At 37.6% G+C, this 19,615-nt stretch overlaps 1 protein-coding gene across 16 annotated transcripts in view; it reads right to left on the bottom strand.

Moving 5' to 3' along the window:
• Positions 1-1,940: 1,940 nt before the first annotated feature.
• The window catches only part of ANKRD44 (ankyrin repeat domain 44), a 202,109-nt gene continuing 184,434 nt past the window's right edge, over positions 1,941-19,615 (bottom strand). For 5 of the 16 annotated variants that reach the window (XM_025191621.1, XM_025191620.1, XM_025191624.1 and 2 more), the window contains 6 exons: positions 17,454-17,537; positions 16,013-16,158; positions 15,015-15,097; positions 13,724-13,806; positions 11,413-11,504; positions 1,941-7,153 (listed from right to left, as the gene is read on the bottom strand). In XM_025191621.1, the coding sequence (XP_025047406.1) occupies positions 6,888-7,153; positions 11,413-11,504; positions 13,724-13,806; positions 15,015-15,097; positions 16,013-16,158; positions 17,454-17,537 (754 nt within the window). In that variant the 3' untranslated portion in view covers positions 1,941-6,887. Of the gene's footprint in view, positions 7,154-11,258; positions 11,505-13,723; positions 13,807-15,014; positions 15,098-16,012; positions 16,159-17,453; positions 17,538-19,615 lie in introns of all 16 variants that reach the window. The other 11 variants (XM_025191623.1, XR_003091773.1, XM_025191626.1 and 8 more) reach the window with 11 other exon arrangements.

Genomic DNA, 19,615 nt, shown 5'->3' with positions numbered 1-19,615 from the left:
AGCCTAGGGGTGGGCAATTATTTTGGGCAATTATATGAATGATGACTAGTTACTGAGTTTCAGCAAGCCATCAAGGGCCGCATGACAGGCAGCCCAGGACAGATAAATATTAATTTTCTAAATTTTTTAGGGGCCCCGTGGGCCGGATAGAATGGCTTGGTGAGCTGCATTTTACCCACCCCACTTTGGCCCTGGTCCAGCTGAAGGGGAGAAAGTGCACGCTGCCTGACCTGGATGCCCATGGCCAGGATGCCTGCCTGGGCCACGCTGCCTCTGCCACCCCAGAGGGCCCCTGATTGGCAGGGGTCCCTGGGCCTGAGCCATGTGGGGCCATGCATTAATCTGCCCTTGTTCCTAACCTTCTAAAAGGGGCTATACAGAACCACAGCAAACATCCATGTGGGACTGCTGAAGTGCTTCTACATGTTTTGCTGCTTTTATTTCATGGGGCTGGGCTTCTCCAAACAGTTACACAGGACTGATGATGAGCTGTATCTGAGCATAGAAGCACAGTTGTGCAAGTAAAGGCTACAGCAAAGACCTGAGCAGTTCATCCTTAATCTGGCACTTTGCTGCAAAGTTGTAAATCACCCAAATACCAAGTCTGGGTTCTGCTGTCCATTTATACATTAATGGGTATGGAGCTACCTAAATTGTGGTGGCTGCCTCCAGATTTCATGGTCCCAGCATGGTGTTGGGCACCACTTACTTGGTGGAGTGGCAGAATCCCCCTCCCATGCCTCTGATTGAAGGGATTCCTGCCCCTCCTCGGAGACTGACATCTGGTCAGTCAGATGGCCATCTGTCAATCTTTGGGGAGGAGGTGGGACTTCCGGGGCCCCTTGGTCAATCATAGTTGCAGGGGACCCGCTGCGCTCTGCTGGGAAATTCTCCCCTTCCTTTTCCTCCCGCCCCCTGTGCTTCAGAACACCAGGGCTTCCCACCATTTTCTGTTTGCAGCCCCCCTCCGCCATCCCTGTTTGCTAGACATTTTCATGCTTTTTTGCAGTGCCTGTTGTTTTATGTAGGGACCAGGCTTTTTCACGTGGAACCTACCAAATTCTCAGTTTCTGTGAAAATCACAAAATCATAAATTTGCTAGGTCCCTACGAATGAGCTATCAGGAGCAAATTTTACCTGATAGTTCATTATCTAGCGATGACATACCATATATGTAGTTTATGAAACAAAAAATTTTACTTTAAATTGGTGACCAAATAGCTGGTGTTTTCCCATGCAAATCAATAGGATTACTTTTGCAATTCAGATGTATGAACAAATAAGGTGATAATGATGTTATCCCAGTAACAAATTAATCATATTTTACTGCACTTATTAATACATACAGTTCATTTTTCACTTCTGTTGATCTTAACCCTCTTTACGCCTTTTCACTAGAAAAAGGAACATAGAGGTCATGGGTTGTCTTTAATGAATTTTGGCTAGAGTTCTGACTCAGTCCTTGTCCACAATTCAGCTAGCTCAGATTAGGAGAGTGCTCTGACCAGAGTGGTATAAGGTATTTTATGTAACTGATCTCAGTAGCTCCTGTGCAAGCTGTTCTTTTTTTGTTTAAAATATTTAAATATTCACAGGGTCAGCACAAGAGAGAGAGTGCCTAATTTTGATGGTCGGGGCACTCACTTTTGATAGATTCTGGTAAATTGCATTTCCTGCTCCAATGACTATATAATTCATATATCCATAGCTGAATAAAATAGTTAATACTGGTGTTCTGATTTTTTACATATAGCATGTTTAAGTAAACAATTAATACTGTCATAATCAAGTTCTTGAGTCTATTCAGGTAGTCAGTGTGCATGAGAAAGTGTAGTAATATAAAATAAATATACAGTTCAGTTTACATTATACATCTGCCATACTAAAGGACTTTCTTAGTATATTCCCAGTTATTTTTGAACAAACAGAATATTACTCAGTTTGCAACAATATTTGTACCATTTTATTTGTAAAAATAACCATCTGAATGCATTTCGATAATAGTGTACAGTTAGATCACTACATTACATCAACACAGCATTCAGTAGTTGAAAAAAGGTATTAAACTGTGCTTGAGCGGATTCAGATTGGATTCCAAGTCATTCACTGAAATAAGTCTTTTTACTCATTTTATACAGTCATGACATTTTACTGAAGTCATTAAACTCCAGTTTACATAAGAAAACATTACAGACAAACCCCACTGAAACCATCAAACAATATTTTATATTGTTTATTACAAATATGTTAGGCAAAATATAACACTGGCACCAGAATCATCTCACGGTCGTTTGTAAAGATATATTGCACATGCTAAAGCATAAAATATAAGACAGAACTACAAAACTTAAGATATTGGCTTTTAATATGTAGATCACTGCATAAGAAACGCATAGAATTACGTTTTATACACACTTTCAGATTGTCACCGTTTAAAACGCCCTTCCCCATAACACTGACTTAAGGTTTACTTTGTGTAATAAGAAAGCATGTTCAGCACTGCAAAATTATACATAATACCTATAGAAACTTAGCGCATTTTCATTTCAATGCAGGTAGAACATTTGAAAAGGAAAAAAACACTTTGTACATTCAAAGAAGGTTTGAAATGAAAACTTACTGGTATTATATTGCTTCGATAACACTCAAATGGAAAAAAAAGACAAGTTTCACAAAATATTTTCAGAATACACAAATATAAAAAGGCACTCTAAAAGTTTCTTACACGACTAAAAATAAAAATCACATAAAATCCTAAAATCATTCTCAACAGATACATAACCAAGTTTCTCAACAGTACAATGGATAACAATCCATCATTATTTACTTGTTTTAATTTAATATAGTATAACCTCATAAATCCGGATATCAAAAATCTGGAATTCTTGAAAATCTGGCACATCAAGGAGTAGTGGCGGCCAGTCCTGGAGCAGCGGAGGGGGAAGGGAAACCTTGTACACAGTGGCTGCCTCTGCCACCCTGCGTCACCATTCCGCATGTGGCCGCTGCTCCAGGACCAGCTGCCACTACCCCCTGCTCCACAACCGACTGCTGCTCTGGTTTCAAAAATCTGGAATTTTCAAATTTTCGGCAGGTGCTCGGTCCCGAGCATGCTGGATTGATGAGGTTATACTGTAATAAATATGGCAGTTGTTTACTGCATAAAAGTACCAAACATATTATGGTGCCCTTTTAGTAGTGATAAACAGAAATCCCCTGAGTTATTTCACTGTAGAATAACAGCAATTGTAGGCAGACCAGAGACTGTAACTTTCTATATTTTGAGAGAAAGACTTAGGACCGAAACCTGCAAATGAAGTCTGTTTACAGCTATAGTTAGAATACATATTATAATTCTGATGCTGCAAGTAGAACTGTGGAGACAGACTACTGCAATGACACAGAACCTGTCCTCTGTGCCAGTGAAGAAAGAGCTCACAAATTGTAGCTTGCAGGATCTGAGTGTAAGTGCAACCTTATGCCTGAATCACTTTCCTCCCATAAATAGGCATATTAAGATCAAGGCAAACAACCACTCACAGGAGCAAAGTTGCTTCTGTGTTTAAACATCTGTTTTAAATTTACTTCTATAGACTACTTATAAATTGCAATACAAATTATCTTAATGGGATTCGAATAAGAGTATTTTGATATGTGACAATGAGAAGAGAGGCCAATACTGAGCACAACTGAAAATTTACCCAGAATGCATTTCTCCTTTAAGGGTACCATACTCAAAATATTATTTTCTGAATGCTCCTCAGAGCTTAAACAAAGCAAATCCTGTTTCTGTGATTTTTGGAATATTGTACATTTTAAATGACTGATACAGTTGTACTGCCAGTTAATAGTCAGTGACAAAATCCAAGTTTAGTTTGCTTTATCCTTGGACTAAATTAGAGATAATAAAACATTTTGCTACAGATATTTGCAGATTAGGGTCAGCCCAACATGTTATATTCTGCAGGAGTTTTTTCTATTGACTTGAGTTTTGGTGCAAAGCCATAAAAGGATAAAAATTAAATCATCATCCACAGTCCTATAATTTATATACACCCTTAGAAGGCAGCATGTACTGTGCCACACAGTAATGGCAATTACCTTCTATTGCAAGTATATGTCAAATACTGCTATCTTAGATATCCCTGTATGGTAGCTAATAGCAAATGTCAACCTTTTAACGATGACTATTTTGAATAATAGAACCTCTTTTATTCTATGGTAGAGAGAACTTCTTTTTCTTTTAATGAAGGAGCTCTATGTCCTGTGTTTTTTCTAAGTGTTCTTTCTACTTAGAAATGACAAAAAGCAAACTTTGGGATTTCCATTCCACTTCTAAACAGACACCACAGAATGCATCACCCTTTCAAAGCTGGTCTTTCCCCTTATTTTCAGTGCTTTAAGTAAGGTAGTTATTGCTATTTAGCAATTTTTAATTAAAGGGTTCTTTTTAATTGATCTTAAAAAAGTTATACAGTACTAATGTAAGAGGGAAAACCAGTGGTTCAGATGCTTGTGTTGTCCTCTGCGAGATAAATAGAAATATAGAAGAAATGTAAATTTTTAAGTACCACTTGAGATTTTTTCTTTTGTTTTAAAGTTTGGAAATTTCTATTTCATAATATTCATGGAAACATTTCATTTTAGCAAGGTAAAATACTGCTCACAGATTGTGTATAGTATTAAATAACCATATATGCTTTAAAAAAAGTCTCTTCAACAGTTACATAATTTAAAATGATTTTTCTTTCATCAAGAAATAAAATCTCAATAGATTTTAGGAAATGTTGGCATTGGTTGTATGGAATACTGTCAGAAATGTTTGTTTTTCCTTTCACCCTGCTAAAAGTGTTTGCTAAGGAGGTTTCTCCCATCCTTCCAGCATAGTTTTAGGCCTGCAGACCACCTGAGTGGGAATCATAGGATGTTTAAACTAAGCTATTTGCTCCAGGCCATATAAAATATACTCCACTCTTTCTGTTCTCATACTTAGCTGCATTGTGGCAACCCACTTCCCCTATGAGATGTTGAAAGTAATCTTTATGCTCCAATATTATTGATAAAGGGTGCTTTTTAGAGGTGCAGTGCATATCTTCACTCTCTGCCCTTTACCAACAGAGCAGTGAGTTTTACCTTCACATTATGTCCAGGCAGATGGACAAGATTCTGAGGTCAGTTTTGAGCATGTGTGGTCTTGCCCCACACCCCTTCCTCCTTCCCACTCAGAACATCAGGCTTGCCTGGATTCACATTGCATTTTACATTATGCCAAATAAAATGCACAAAAAATAAAAAGAAGAAGAAACTATAGTAATTTTTCCCGGGCATTTGTTTCATTTCAAATAAATATAAACACATTTACATTTAAAGTATATGAACATTTTCTCTAGTCTGGAAAAAAATAAATTGTGGTCAACACGTCATTAGTTACAAATGTCAAACTGTTAACTAGAAATCTGTGTCATAAAATGTAAAATACACTCAAGATTCTTCATTACTCAAAAAGTTTACATTTTATTATTTAGAAAAAGCTACGTCATTCTGTCACTTGCATTCTGCAAAAAGTAAAGTCTTCCTTTTAGCTATTGAAGCATTTTGGTCCTCATGGTATAGCTGGTTTAGTTCATGGTAGGATTTTTTGTTTTTAAGTCTCATTCTTCCTTTTGTACTTCTGTCCCAGATGAGGAACGGGGTCCATTTGACCTAGAAGCTTTGGCAGAAGGAGCAGATATATTCACAATGTTGACATTGATTAGAGAAGCTGGTGTCAATAGGCTCTCTTGTACATCATGAGTCCCTTTCCATAGTTTACTTTTCCTGGCATGTGTTTGGTGTTTCCTCTTTTGGTGTTATACTTTCACTTGCTTTGTGTTTATCTTTGCTCTGTTCTTTTTAATCCAAATATTGGCAAAAGTTCGTTTTCTAAAAACCTGATACTGATAATGGTAAAAACAAGATGTTTAAATTTAGGGAAGAAAATAATCAATATAAAATTGGCAAATCATCACAAACATTTGGATACATCTCAATCTACTGCTGATTTTTTCCTGAAACTTGATTAGTGGTTAATGGCTCAGGTGACAGAGAAACGCCTAATGACCCCAATTCTGTAGTGCAAAGAAACCAAACACGTTTGTGCTGAATTGAAAAGACAAATTACAGACCAAATTGTGCTCACTTTACACAAGTAATTCTACTGATCTCAATAAGAAAATACCTGTGAAAGTGGGACAAACAGATTTGGCTTTTGAAAGTTTGCATCAACAGCCTTCTAATTGTGTACTTTAAGTTCTTTAAAAGTGCCTCCTGTATACTGAAGTGCTAATACATGCAGAATGTAAAATGTTTAATTTCTTCTAAAGAAAGTAATTGCAGGCAGTACTTTAAAAAGATGCACAACTTTACCTTTGGTTTGTGTAACAAACTCATCTAATCAACAGGACTCCATAACTAGGAAACAGACAAATAAGGGGAGGGTTGGTGCTCTTGAAATCTACAAAAGATGCCTGTATACTAACTGCACAGCTAGGATATACGAATGTGTTTATAAACAGTTCCCTGTTCACTTGTGCTGTCAAAAAAGAAAAAGGCATTTTCTCTTTTTCTATGTAAAATAAGAGGTAGAAATTTCACAGGAGCACTTGGGGCCTAAAGAAAACAATGAAGCTGGAAGCTGCAGAACATTAATGTGAATGCATTCCAACAAAACCCCCAAACTTTTTATTAAAGGCTAGATTATTATCAACTTTACTAATCCTTTCACACCCTAACTGTGAAAGTTTGGGTCAGTAATAATACTTAAGGATATAACAGTGGGAGTCAAGCTTTTTAAAAAGGAAAAAAAAAACCTGAATGCAATTAACTAAAAACTCTTGAATACCAAAAAGTCAAAATGTTTCAGAATCGGAATCATTTTCATTGTACCCTTCCTCTGTTCCTACATTGTTAATCAAAGGTTTACTGTAAGAGTTAATGCTACCCATATTGGAGCCATCGCAGAGATGTGTCCTGCTCAAATTGTCTTTTTTATAACAAACGAAGTTGAAAGCCGTCATTGAACTGGAAGGAGAAAAAGGCATCATGGTAGCCAAAATGAGTGCCAGGCAGTCAGCCACGTCTTTGTTAGGAGCACAAGCCAGGGCTGGCGTATGACCTGGGCACAAATGCAGACAAGGCAATGGTTAGTACTAGGGATACTGAGAAGGGAACTGAGCATTCCTCAATACATCTCTAGATGATTTCATAACCAGGAGATGTATGTTTAGTTGCAATCATGCCAAGCAAGAAAGTGTGTTACTTAATTTAAATTAGACATGCTGGGAAAACATATAATTTGTGGAGCATTTAAAATCAATCAATGTGATCATCACAACAAGCACTATTATTTAAATGAAGCAGCATACAGTCTTTACACAAAATGAGTAAAAGCACTTGCTAAACACAGTTCTACAGCACAGACAGTATGATGATTACAAAACAACATAGTAGAGCATAAGGCACTATGAACTGGAGCTGACTGGCTTCAGTTCATATGAACAGATCTCATTCTGAGAACAATGACTTTCATTTGAAAAAAATTATGCTAGATAAAAAAAACACCACAAGTTCTGAATGAATGAATTTTAAAAGATTTCAGATTACTTAATTGAACATTCAGTGTTGAGTATTTAGAAGGCAAATTATTTAGAAATTAAGTGATCAAAAAAAGGACTAGACGGGACACATGGTACATATTCCATAAACATTAATTAATTATCTAGAATTTACCTCACCACTAACAGGTAATGCTTCCTTTACTTAGGAAGCAGAAAATACATTTTGAAATACACAGGAAATGTGATGAGGAGAGTACTGAAGTGAAGAACTGGCAAGCTACTTCATAGCTTGTTTTCACTGCAGTTATCTCAAGGTTCTTAGTTAGGTATTCACAGCTCCCATTTGCATAAAGAAAACTTTTAAGTGTTGAGTGTTGCTTATACTTGTGCTGGTAGCCTGCCCACCTTTATAGTGTGAAAGGAAGCTAAGCCACTCAAAGCTGATCATCCTCCAGTACCTCCAACAATTCTTCCTCTGTGGCCAGAAGGACAAGCTATTGTTCTTACAATCTAAGAATTACAGAGTAGCTCAGCTACCACAGCAATAAGATTAGGGTGCAAACAGAAGTGCAGCCCCCCACTTTAACTCAGGGCGCTTCAGAGAAAGCGCCATGAGCTAGACCTATCCTCCCAAACCAGCAAGACGTTAGCTGTTGAGTTGGGAGGGTGGGAGAATTGAGCTCCAATTTGGAGCCAATCCTGGAAGAAAGGCTGAGTCTCTGAAGCCTCTTTCCCGAGCTCTGCCTCAGGATGGGAGGTAGAGAAGGAAGGAGAGGGAGGTTAATTCTGGGGTTTCTCCAGCCTGCACTGGAGTGGGGGGGGGGAGGGGGGTGTATTGGAGCCTCCCCAAGGTGGGGACTCCAATCTCCCACCCTCCAATGCCAGCTGGACAACCCCCAGAACAAGCTCCCCCCATCAGTCCAGCCCTGCTCCTGGCATGTGTAGACACAAGTTAACGAAGGTGTTCCACGTTAGGCACAGACACAAATTACATTTGTCACGCTACTGGCCCCTTGAAAGAGCTCTAAAGCCATGACCTAACAAAACAAGTTAACCCTTACTGTATGAGGGTTCAAATGAAGACACTCCAGAGCAGAGCACCCTCATTAATGTCTATCTGCTCTGGCACTGGACTGCTGCAGCACAGCCTGGCCCCTGGTGCCATCTCAGAATGGTAGGGGGAGAAGGCAGGAAAGGGAGGTCTGTTCTGGGGTTTCCCCAGCCCTGCTGGAAGGAGGGATAGGTGGCTTGGAGCTTTCCCCTGAGGTGGGAGGGGCTCCAAATCCACCCACTCCCCCACTCCAGTGTAGTTGGGGAAACCCCAGAACAGACCTCCCTCCCCTGCCTTCTCCCACTCCCATCCTGAGTCAGCAAAGGAGCTGGGAGGTGGTGGGGTGAAGCCATAGGAAAAGGCTGAAGAGATGCAGCCTCTCTCTCTGGATCAGCTCCAAATTGAAGCTCAATCTCCCACCATCCTGATACAACAGCTAATATCTGTTGGGTTGGGAAGATGGATCCAATTCATGGTGCTTTCTATGAAGTACCATGAATTAGACCCAGGAGCTGCACTTCTTCTGTCTATGCCCTTTGGAGTGCCTTCATCTGAATCCTCATATAATAAAATAAAGTCAGGAAGAGAAATTGAGGAAAAGATTGCAGGTTACAATCGGATGAGGAGAATTAGGAAAAAATCATTCTCTTTTTCAAAGCAGCACAAGCATTACTCTGAACAATCACTACTAGATAAACTGCAACACTACTGGATACATTGTTTGGGTATAGAATTTAAAATGTTCTTTTTGCTCTTTACATTCATGCAGGAGTAACATCTTAGCTGTGTCATTAAGCTTGATCTGGTTCATTTAATTGTTTGTATGCCAGAGATCTGGCAAAAGGTTTTAAGTAGAGCTGGATGAATAATGTTTTTTTTCTCATTTAGTAAGCAAACCAAAAAGTGAGATAAAAAACACTGAACTGCAACAGATACTGTTAATTTTTTTAGGTGAATCAGCAAATTTAATGTTGCCTTGAAACATTTTTATACAAGATGTCCTATTTAATTTTGGGATAATTTAACTCTGTTTTATTCCTTTATTTAAGAAATAAGTCAATTTTCTAATGAAGAATTCAAATGTTATTTTGAAACAAAGTTAAAACCTTTTAGAAACATTCACTTCAATATTTTTACCAGCTGAGACAATTCTATGGATTCAGTTCAAATTTGCAAGTATTCTAGGTTTTTCCTAAAACTGCATTTTTTCCTGGTTCTAGTGCTAAGACCCTTGTGCCTTGGCCACCTAAAACAGTATATAATGCTATCCCAAATACACAGTACAGCTTAAAAGTTTAACCTTCCTTAAACTTGATAATATGTTTGAGGAAGATGACTTAGGGGAATTAATTTTTGAAAAACTACTTGAAGAATAAGTTTGTAGTATTCACCCATCTCTGGTTAACATTTTTAATACCGTAAGCAAAATGCCAATTATTTATTTCTAAGCAGCTAACAAAAGCTATTAATTTCTTGGTTTTCATTTACAGTAATACTTCAAGTGTAGTTTTTTTAGCAAAATGGAAACCAGGCAAACATAGAAAGATCAGACATAATGTCTTCCAATTGAAGTGGATCTGTTTCCTCATAAAGGACATTTAGATTTATATACAATTAGAGTATTTGTATTTAATAACAGAGCTAGCCCAGAATTGAAGCAACAGACCTCTATATGACAGTTAGATGCAGTATAAATCTAATGTTCAGACTCATTAGATTGGTGGAAGTGTTGAAAGCTATAGAAATGATTAGATCAGTATGCCTGTCAGCATTGCTCTTCACTACTTCTAACAGTGCATGGATGGATGGGCAGTCTGTTGCATCAAGAAAATTAGTACATCTTGTATTTCCAGCTAAAATAAAGGGCCTCAAAAATAGTTTCTTGCTAACAGCATAACAACAAAGTGCGGATGACAAAAGATAAATAATTTAAGCAGCAAAATTAAATAGTTTAAAACCTTCTGTTCCTCCTAGAATGTTTCTAAGGATTGCAATGCAATGAATACACAAGTCTTTCATGTACACATAAAAATGGTTACCTAATGACAATAGTCTAATTGTTTAATTCTGTGGAATATACCAGAATTTTTTATTCTAATGCCTGTAATAGCAGGTACCTTTCAGTAATATAGTTTTATCATTATAATTAATGCCACATTTTGGAGAAAAAGTTCAATCAAAAGTATTCCAAAACGTGTTCCTTGCTATAGAAGGCTATTTTAGATCTGTTACAACCATTCTTCAAACATGTACATTTACTTGGGGCCAAAACTTGTCTATTTATTTAAGGTAATGATAATTTATTAGCATATCACATTTGGCCAAAGAATTAGCAATGCCATCTTTGATCTCAGAATGCACTGGGATATAACCAAACAAATGTTGATTTTTTTATCCCAGTTACTAAACATGTTCTGATGATATTTATAATCCTGGATTCTGATACAAGCAGCAAGAATCTTCTGGTCCTTTTTCCATGTTTAGGAAATTCAAACTGCTGTTGCACCCAAGCATCACAGAAAGACTAGGCAATGACAGCACATGTAAAGTGAACGTTGTGATGTCTCCAGTGTGTTTGTTCTATATAAAATATACCTTGTTTTCATACTTACGCAACTCAGTATCTTATTCACAAAGAAGTACAAATATCAGTGTTGTCTATTCAGTTTAGTGGTCTTTTTTCTTTGATGGGTTGTAAAATCATCTTTTTTGGTGCTGCATAAGACTGTCAAAGTGTATTGCATAAATATTTCGCCTTTTACTTACCATTTTCATCCACTGCTAGTACACATGCCCCTTTGGCTAGCAACTCCTCAACCACCAGCTTTAAGCCATTCCGTGCAGCAATATGGAGAGGTCTACAAAACATTAACACCTCAACTCAAGTATGGTTTGAAATAAATTGAAATGCCTGTCTGGGAAACATTTATAGTATGACCCACTGTTACAAAAGAATTTTTCTGCTTTCATGGATCAATAAAGTTGCACCTAGATATATTTTATACAGTACCCCACAATTAAAAGTAATTGTGTTCTACATCTGTAAAACATCTTGTTTTAACACTCAGACGGACCTGTATAAGAAATAGATTATAATACCTATATAAGAATTTGTTGAATGTTTTCTGATATAGACAATTCTTTGAAAATCTCTTGCACTTCCATTATTGGGAGCAGGCCTTTGACATTAGTAGGGGAATTAACCTCAAAGTAATGTTTTTCTTTGTCTATCTTCAAGACTGGCAAATATATACTCTTAAAAAAAAAATCAGCTTTTTTTCCTTTTTGGCATCCAATCAAAATCACTGAACATTCTGCTCCTGGACCCTGTTACTGTCAGTGCAGCTGCAGGAAGGAAGGACCTAACCCTGCACAGCTCCAGTGACTCATGATCTTTGCTGCGGGCACCAACTTCACAGTTAAAGGAAAGACAGCACCAAGTTGGACTGACCTTCCTACACACACCAGGCCTAGTACCTGGATCTAGTGGTATAAACCAACTTTCCCCTTATGGGTTACGTAATGTAATTAAATCAGTTCTGTAGTTCAAGTGGCTAAAATCAGCATAGCAATTACCTCAAGGTTCAGGCTTCAAATTCTACTGATAATGTATGATTGGGGTGGGTTGTGTTTTAATTGCACAAAATTTCCCTCTTTTGTTTAAAGAGAGAGGTTGCATACGAAAACATCATACAGGATGGACTCTTAAGGATTTAGAGATAAAATTGCACAGGCAATCATAAATACGGCATTTTTCTAATGCTCAAGTACCTGCACTTAAAAGCTAAATAGTAGTTAATGTATTTTTCTTATAAAACACATGCTAAGCAGAAAGGTCATCCCAACTTATAAACTATCTGTCCTAAAGAACTGTCCTTTCCAAACCAAGAGCTTGCGGTTGAAGAAACTGTTCTTGCTAAGAATAAGTGGACTTGCAGCAATCCAGTCTGTGACTGCAAATCTTGCTCCATTAGATCTCAGAACTAGCTAATGTAGACTGAAGTGTAGATGATTCTGGTGAAGGAGAGGTATGGCTAGGTCATTCTGAAGATGCAGGCCCAGGCCCACAAGTTGGGTTCCAAGCTGATATGCAGCAGAGGGAACATCCTTCTAATACAACTGCACTGCAGCCAAACCAAGTTCATCTTGTCCCCAGCACTAGGAGTAGAAAGTAAGGCTGGGCTCAGCTCCAGCTCTAAGAACTCTAACCTAGTGGCACAATTTCAAATGGCTTACAGTCAGCTTAAAGTTGGATAGAAGCTGCCCCAGATCCCTCTTCCTCTCCTTCACTGAGTTTTGTTCTGCATAGGAGACCATCTAGTGGAAAACCTGGCAGAACTCTTACAGAGTCCAATTGTAAAATCATCTCTTCACTCCACAGAGTCTCTGGGGATGAAGCCTCTATAAGGCACACCTATCTTGTTAGTGGAAGTAAATCAAGATGTAAATCTAAAAGATAAGTCTGTATCTTGCCCTCAGATACATAAATATATCATTGCCAACATCAACCATGAAAAATCATGCACTGGGGGCCTAAAACTCATAAGACTGACTTAAAATTGCAAGATTTTATAGACTGCAGATCAAAACAGAATAGGTCTGATGAAAATCCCACTAACAGTAAAATAACTGTGTGTCGCAGGCCTTAATTATTTCCCAAAAATCATAGCAGGAAATGTAAGCTGCTTTTAATTTTGAAGTGACTACTTCCCTCTCTTCCCTTTTATTTCTCCCTTTTTTCTTTGATGACTACAAAACAAGCTTTTCTAAGATGATACTATAGAACATTATTTTAAGGACTAAAAAACTTATATTTGCTTTTGAAAAATAAAGCAACTAATCTTCCTAGAAATGTATTAAGCTCCTGCTTTGTAAATTACTGTGGTTGTTTGTATGCCTAAAATCAACGGTTCTTATATTCTCCCCAAGTAAACATTTATAAATTTACATAATTTAAGATACTATGCAAAATCTAAACAACCTGATTTTAATATTCCAAATATGAATGAAATGGTAAAAGAGCAATATACAAGAGCACTAGAGAACAAAAAGTAGAACAAAATAAGCCTTTACTTACGTCTGCAATGCATTATTTTTTGCATTAATAAGGCTCTGTTCTTGTATCTTGTCAAGTATTAACAAGGCACATTTTTCATGACCCTGATATTAAAAAAAAATAAAAACTGAAATTAATCTGCTGAGGACTTAAAAAATGGGGGGGAAAAGCCATTAAAATAAGTCAAACAAAAAAGAATCTGCATTTAAAATGCAGATGTATTTGTCAGTTTCAAACCTAGAAATGCCTTCCACATTTTAAGTAGGAAAAGAAATCTTAAAGACACCTCTTAGTCATATACTAGTTGCAAAAGCTTCCGCTATATTACAAGGGCACTGTGGACAATTATGTTGTCCAAAAATGTCATTAATTTGTACAGACTAGTGCCTAATTCTGCATCATGATCATCTGCATGCCTGTAGGAGATTGCTTGGACACAACAGGCTACAGAACTAGGGCACTAGATGACAGATGTCCAGCACAAGATGTCCATTCCTTGGGAGGGGTCTATCAACAAGTATATAGTATTATATATAGTATTACACTTTTATGTCATCTGTTTTACAAACATATAAGTAGAGTCCATGAACCTTTAGAAGTTGAGCTGCAGCTGGATTTGACAAACAAGTCCCTGAACAAATCTGATCTTTGTTCAGTTTCCACCTAGTAATACTAACAATAAAAAACCTGAAGGAAGAGTCATATGGTCATTTTTTTTCCTTACTAAGCCAGGCTATGGCAGCAGAGATGGAGGGAACAACAAAGCAGTAGAAAGAAAACAGGAGAAGAGAGGAGCCCACTGTAGTTATTAAAGCCCACTGTAGTTATTAAAACACTGGACACAGATTCTGGAAAAGAAAACACGACCAAACTCAGTTTTTGCCTCCACTTCCAGAGCTGAGAGCTGTTTAAGTTGCAATATTCTTTCTACAGAAGTTCTCTTCCATAGAAATCCAAGAAACAATGCAAGTAGTTGAATCTGTGTTGTACTACAATAATGTGAGATAATTCAGTAAGGTCTCAATGGATTTCCATTATTTTCCTTGTTGTTTTACCAATGTCTCAGATGTAGTAGGATGCAGCAGCCTGTTTCTCACCTCTCAGAGTTTACAAGAAATATTTAAGAACAGCTGGCTACCACACTCCTCCCTGAGCTTGTACATATTATATCACTGTAGTGCTTGGAACCTCATCAGCCTGGGAAATGAGCATCTCCAACACACTACCAGGATCTTGTTCTGAATACTTCTATAGGTTACATATGTATAGGCTGCATATGAGCACTTGTAGTCTACAAAGTTCCTTCACATACTTTACTGCTAGCCAAGTGCAAGGGTGTATTCAAGTCCTTATCCTTTGTAGTCAAATCCGCCTTGGCAATGTTCACCAAAAAATCTGAAATACAGAAACAGAAGTCATGTAGTGGAATAATTCTGACCTCCATATGCACAGACACGAACAATTCAGTAAGCAGTCCTATGGTTCCTTATGTTACAAAATCCATAGCAACACGGAAGCAAAAGAGTAAATGAAAAAGTATACTTTGTGCAATTAAGTCAGCAACCAAAACTGGAGCTAGCAACTTGTTAAAAATGGAAAACTGCTAACCAGACACTTAATTTTACCCCAAATTGTCAGTAAACAATTGTTATTTTAATTTGATTAGTGAAATACACATCAAGAAGAGTAGTTTTTGCCTGATCACCCCACCATGGGATCCTGCTTTGATTAAGTGGGTCTTGCTCACTTACTGCCCACCTAGCAATAATAGAGATGGAAGTAGTAACTCAGGGTGGAGGCTGAGCTCTCAAGTCTGAAGGAAAGATTTTTTTTCTCCTTATGTATTTGTTTTACCCAATGCAAACCCCGGGAAGCGAAGTTGCTGGACTTTACATAGTATGTGGACTGGCTTTAAAATATTTGAAGAAAAACAGTTGTTTATACATTCAAAAAAATGTTTTTCCTCTTCAAGCTATGGTTCTTTTAACAATTTAACTGCAAAAAGGTTACTTATCCCCTTGCTATAATGAAGATGTTACTGTTGTGTATAATCAAGAAAATGAGACACATGAATAACTAATACCAAGAGCAGAAAATAGGGCAGAGAGAGTCTATTAATGAAACTTAAACTGCTCTGAAGTGGGAGAAAAAAATGAAATAAAACATTCTGGATGCAGCAAACTGGATTTTTTTAAAATGTGAAACCAACTTCTTTTTCCTGGTTTCAGAGAACAGATGTATGCACATGCCCTTAATATTTTGCATTTATGTATGCAATCTTAAGATTTACAAAAACAAATGGGTACTTACCTACAGCACCCGCATGACCATTTTCAGCTGCCATCATAAGTGGTGTTTTCCCTGAATTATCTGCAGCATTTACTTGTGCATTATGACTTAAGAGAAGCTGCAGGCACTCCACATGATCAGCAAAGGCTGCTGCATGAAGTGGAGTTCTAAAATGAGAGAGACCAATTATAGCTTTAGAACATGAAGGAATCTCTAAAATACTTATAGCATTGTTTATTTAAACTTTCTGGAGTAAAAGAGTATAAGATGCTTCAAATTTTGTTTTCTTAAGTTATGAAATCTAAAACTGTCACCAAGGCAAACTATGTAAGAGCAGTATCCCAAGCAAAACCCTAGTATTGCTTCCCCAAATCTGATTCAGTTAATGGAAGAGATGGATAGAGTTCTTGACAATCTCATACAAACAGGATGTTTAACCTAACAGAACACACTGTATCATTTAAAAAAAATGGGGAGGCAAGAGGGAGGGGCAGCAGGCTCAAATTCTGCCTAGTACTCTCTCAAACGTGTTTTGTAGGTTTCAGCTAGTTTCTGCTGCCCAGGTACCAGCCGGGCCTGGGACTGCTTAGCTTCTGAGATCAGACAGGATCGAGGACATTCAGTCCGGTCTGGCCATAGGCTCAGCTAGTTTCAGAATAACTTTTTGGCATAGGATCATGTGTGAGGGAAGAATATGAATCCGTTATTAGAAGTGCTGGTGTATTCCACATTAATGTCTTACATGCTACAGTAACCATAGGTAACTGAATTAATCTTAAATGCAGCAATGTCTTTATACGATCTGTAGCTTATTTTGTGTGTGACATGCAACTCTAAGCATGAATTTTTCTGTTTCTATATAAAACCATGTGACATGTCATTTGGAAAGAGAAAGTTATGGGTGCTTCAAGAGATCTTTGTGGTGATTTTCTGGTTGGGGTTATTTTAGCTTTGTTGTCTTCTGTAAGAGGAAAGTCTTTGATTTTAATCTCTATGACAGACAAATTAAAGGTTTGGGTGGCACATTACCCAATTTACACTGGTGCATTTTGTTTAATAAACATTCTTTCAAATATTGTTCCTGTGAATAATATATTAAATGCTTTTTTATCTATATAAGATAAGGTCCTGCTTCAGGAACTCTGGATGCATTTAAAAGTTTCGGAGAAGAAAAAGGTCTAACTCAACCATTATACAGAGTTCAAGGGAACAGCTCTCAGCCCTAGGCATTTTAAACAAACAAAAAAATACTTATTTTGGTAGCAAAATAAAATATTAAATAAGGTTTTCTTTTGAAATGAACAACTTTCTTTGTTGTGGCTAATTGGGGTTGTGCAGGGGATGGTATAATACATTGTAGCCCATTTTATTAGATGTAGATTAAGTTTCATAAATCAAAAATTAATAATGGTCTTAGATTGGTTCATCAACATAGAATGCATTTGGTTCAGGAGACTCTTACCTTCCTTTGTCATCTTTACAATTGACAATGCTGGCATCTATGGCCCCAATGAGCAGTGATGCACAGGTTTCGTGATCATTAATTCTATGAAGAAAGGAACTTTTAAAAAAGAAAACAGGGAACTATTCATATACCTTCCTATCTCCTCATACATATTCACTCCTCCCCCTGCTTTACATAGTACATTCACAGTTCTTTGTTTAATTATAATTTGTTCCAACAAACCTTTTCCTTAACACTTGCCACTCTGAACTAGATTCTCACAAATTAACTATTCCCAGGGACAGAGTAATGGTAGCATAGATTTCCCTAGATACTGCAATACTGAGTCATTTTGTCCTGAGGTTCCAATGTACCTTTGAGTTCATAAGATTATAACCCCTTAGTTTTCAGTGGGGTCTTCCATGCTTAAAAACTTTAATAATAATTGGTATGTACCCATATATATTGTGTTATTGTTAATATAGAAACTAATTTCTCACATTATCACTTTTTATCTAATCATTTAGTCATGCCACTGTCTCCACAGAGATGCATGTTTAGTTCTGTCATTTTTCAGAGGAGATGTCCTGAGTTCAAACATATGTAGCATTTTTACAGTGACCGCTAGCATATCACACATATCTACAAAAAAGGGCAAAAATTAAAAAGGTCAAAGAGCTTTCACCTGACAATGTGTAAAAGTGTGGTGAAAGAATGGGTAAACAAATACATCTTATAAAAACTGCAAGTGCATAACAACGTACAAAGTAAAAACTACCACTTGGAAAAGTCTTCATCTGGCATGGCCCAGGCTGAGAAGCCAAAACATTTGAGTGCTTTGAGAGAAATCTTGAGTGCAAGATTTCTAGATCATTCACTTTAGTGTTTTTTCCATAAGAATCAAGGCAAAACAGGCCCAGCAACAGGAAATAAACTATATGGACTGGAACTGTGGGTCACACTACAGACATAATGTAGTAATTTATACAGAAAGTGAGATGTAGAAATTTTATTAAAACTTATGATCAGAACATTAAGAACCAAGTAGGGTTTTGACTTCTAAATATACTGTAGGGTTACTGGTCATGGGAGAATCCCTTTCTATGCAATGCTGTGAAATCCCTGCTTCTCTGAATATTGTCCCTCCTGTTTTCATGATTTTTTACTCTCCCCCTTACACTCCTACAAGGTTCTGAATTGCCACAGCTCACATTGTCGACAAAGCTCTTTTCAGAACCCACCAGCACAGCTTCTATACCCATAAATGGAGTTATGTTAAGGTAACAAACTATTCTCTCTCCTTTCTCAGAGGTCTTTTATCATCATAATGCTCAGCTAAGGGCTGAACCTCATTGTAAGCAGTACTGTACAAATGCAACCAAACAAGTCCACATCCCAACGTTTATATTATATATAGCATACCACCTCTGCAGGGCTGCCAGCTCATAAGCATAAGCTACCTCAGCAATATGTCTTAAACTCGCAACCATTAAACAGACAAGAATCATATGAAAGTTTTAAAAAATCCATTAAAACTTTTACGATGTCCTATTTTAATAATGATCTTACTGATTTAAACAAATATAATGTAGTCACTTCCAAACAGAATAATAGAAAATTAGGGTTGGTAGGGACCTCAGGAGGTCATCTAGTTCAACCCCCTGCTCAAAGCAGGACCATCACCATCTAGTTCACTGCAGCCAAGGCTTTGTCTGGCTGGGTCTTAAAAACCTCCAAGGACGGAGATTCCACAACCTCTGGGTAACCCATTCCAGTGCTTTACTGTCCTCCCAGTGAGAAAGTTTTTCCTAATATCTAACCTAAACTTCCCTTGCTGCAACTTGAAACCATTGCTCCCTGTTCTGTTATCTGCAGGGATCTGGGTTTTCCATTTCCCATGGGGAAATGGAGAAAAAAAACGGATTTTCCCCTTGACCAGAGGAAAATGCAAGTTTTCTCATTTTAACGGAGACACTGAAGGTTTTGCAGTTTTGCATAGAGCTCTCTGCAGGCTGACAGATTTCCAGCCTGTAGGGAGCTTGGAGGGAATGGGAGGAGGGTGGACAGGCATGGGGCACCATGTACATGTATGTACATGGGTGCCGGGCAGCCTAGAGAGCAGCTCCTGTAGGTAAGTGGGAGGGGGAGGATTGAGGCCCCCATAGGGAGGAAGGGAGGGA

Source organism: Alligator sinensis, unplaced genomic scaffold (assembly GCF_000455745.1).
Source record: "Alligator sinensis unplaced genomic scaffold, ASM45574v1 scaffold1229_1, whole genome shotgun sequence".
NCBI classification, from domain to species: domain Eukaryota; kingdom Metazoa; phylum Chordata; order Crocodylia; family Alligatoridae; genus Alligator; species Alligator sinensis.
The sequence above is the reverse complement of the archived record's forward strand: the minus strand, read 5'-3'. Positions and strand labels throughout refer to the sequence as shown.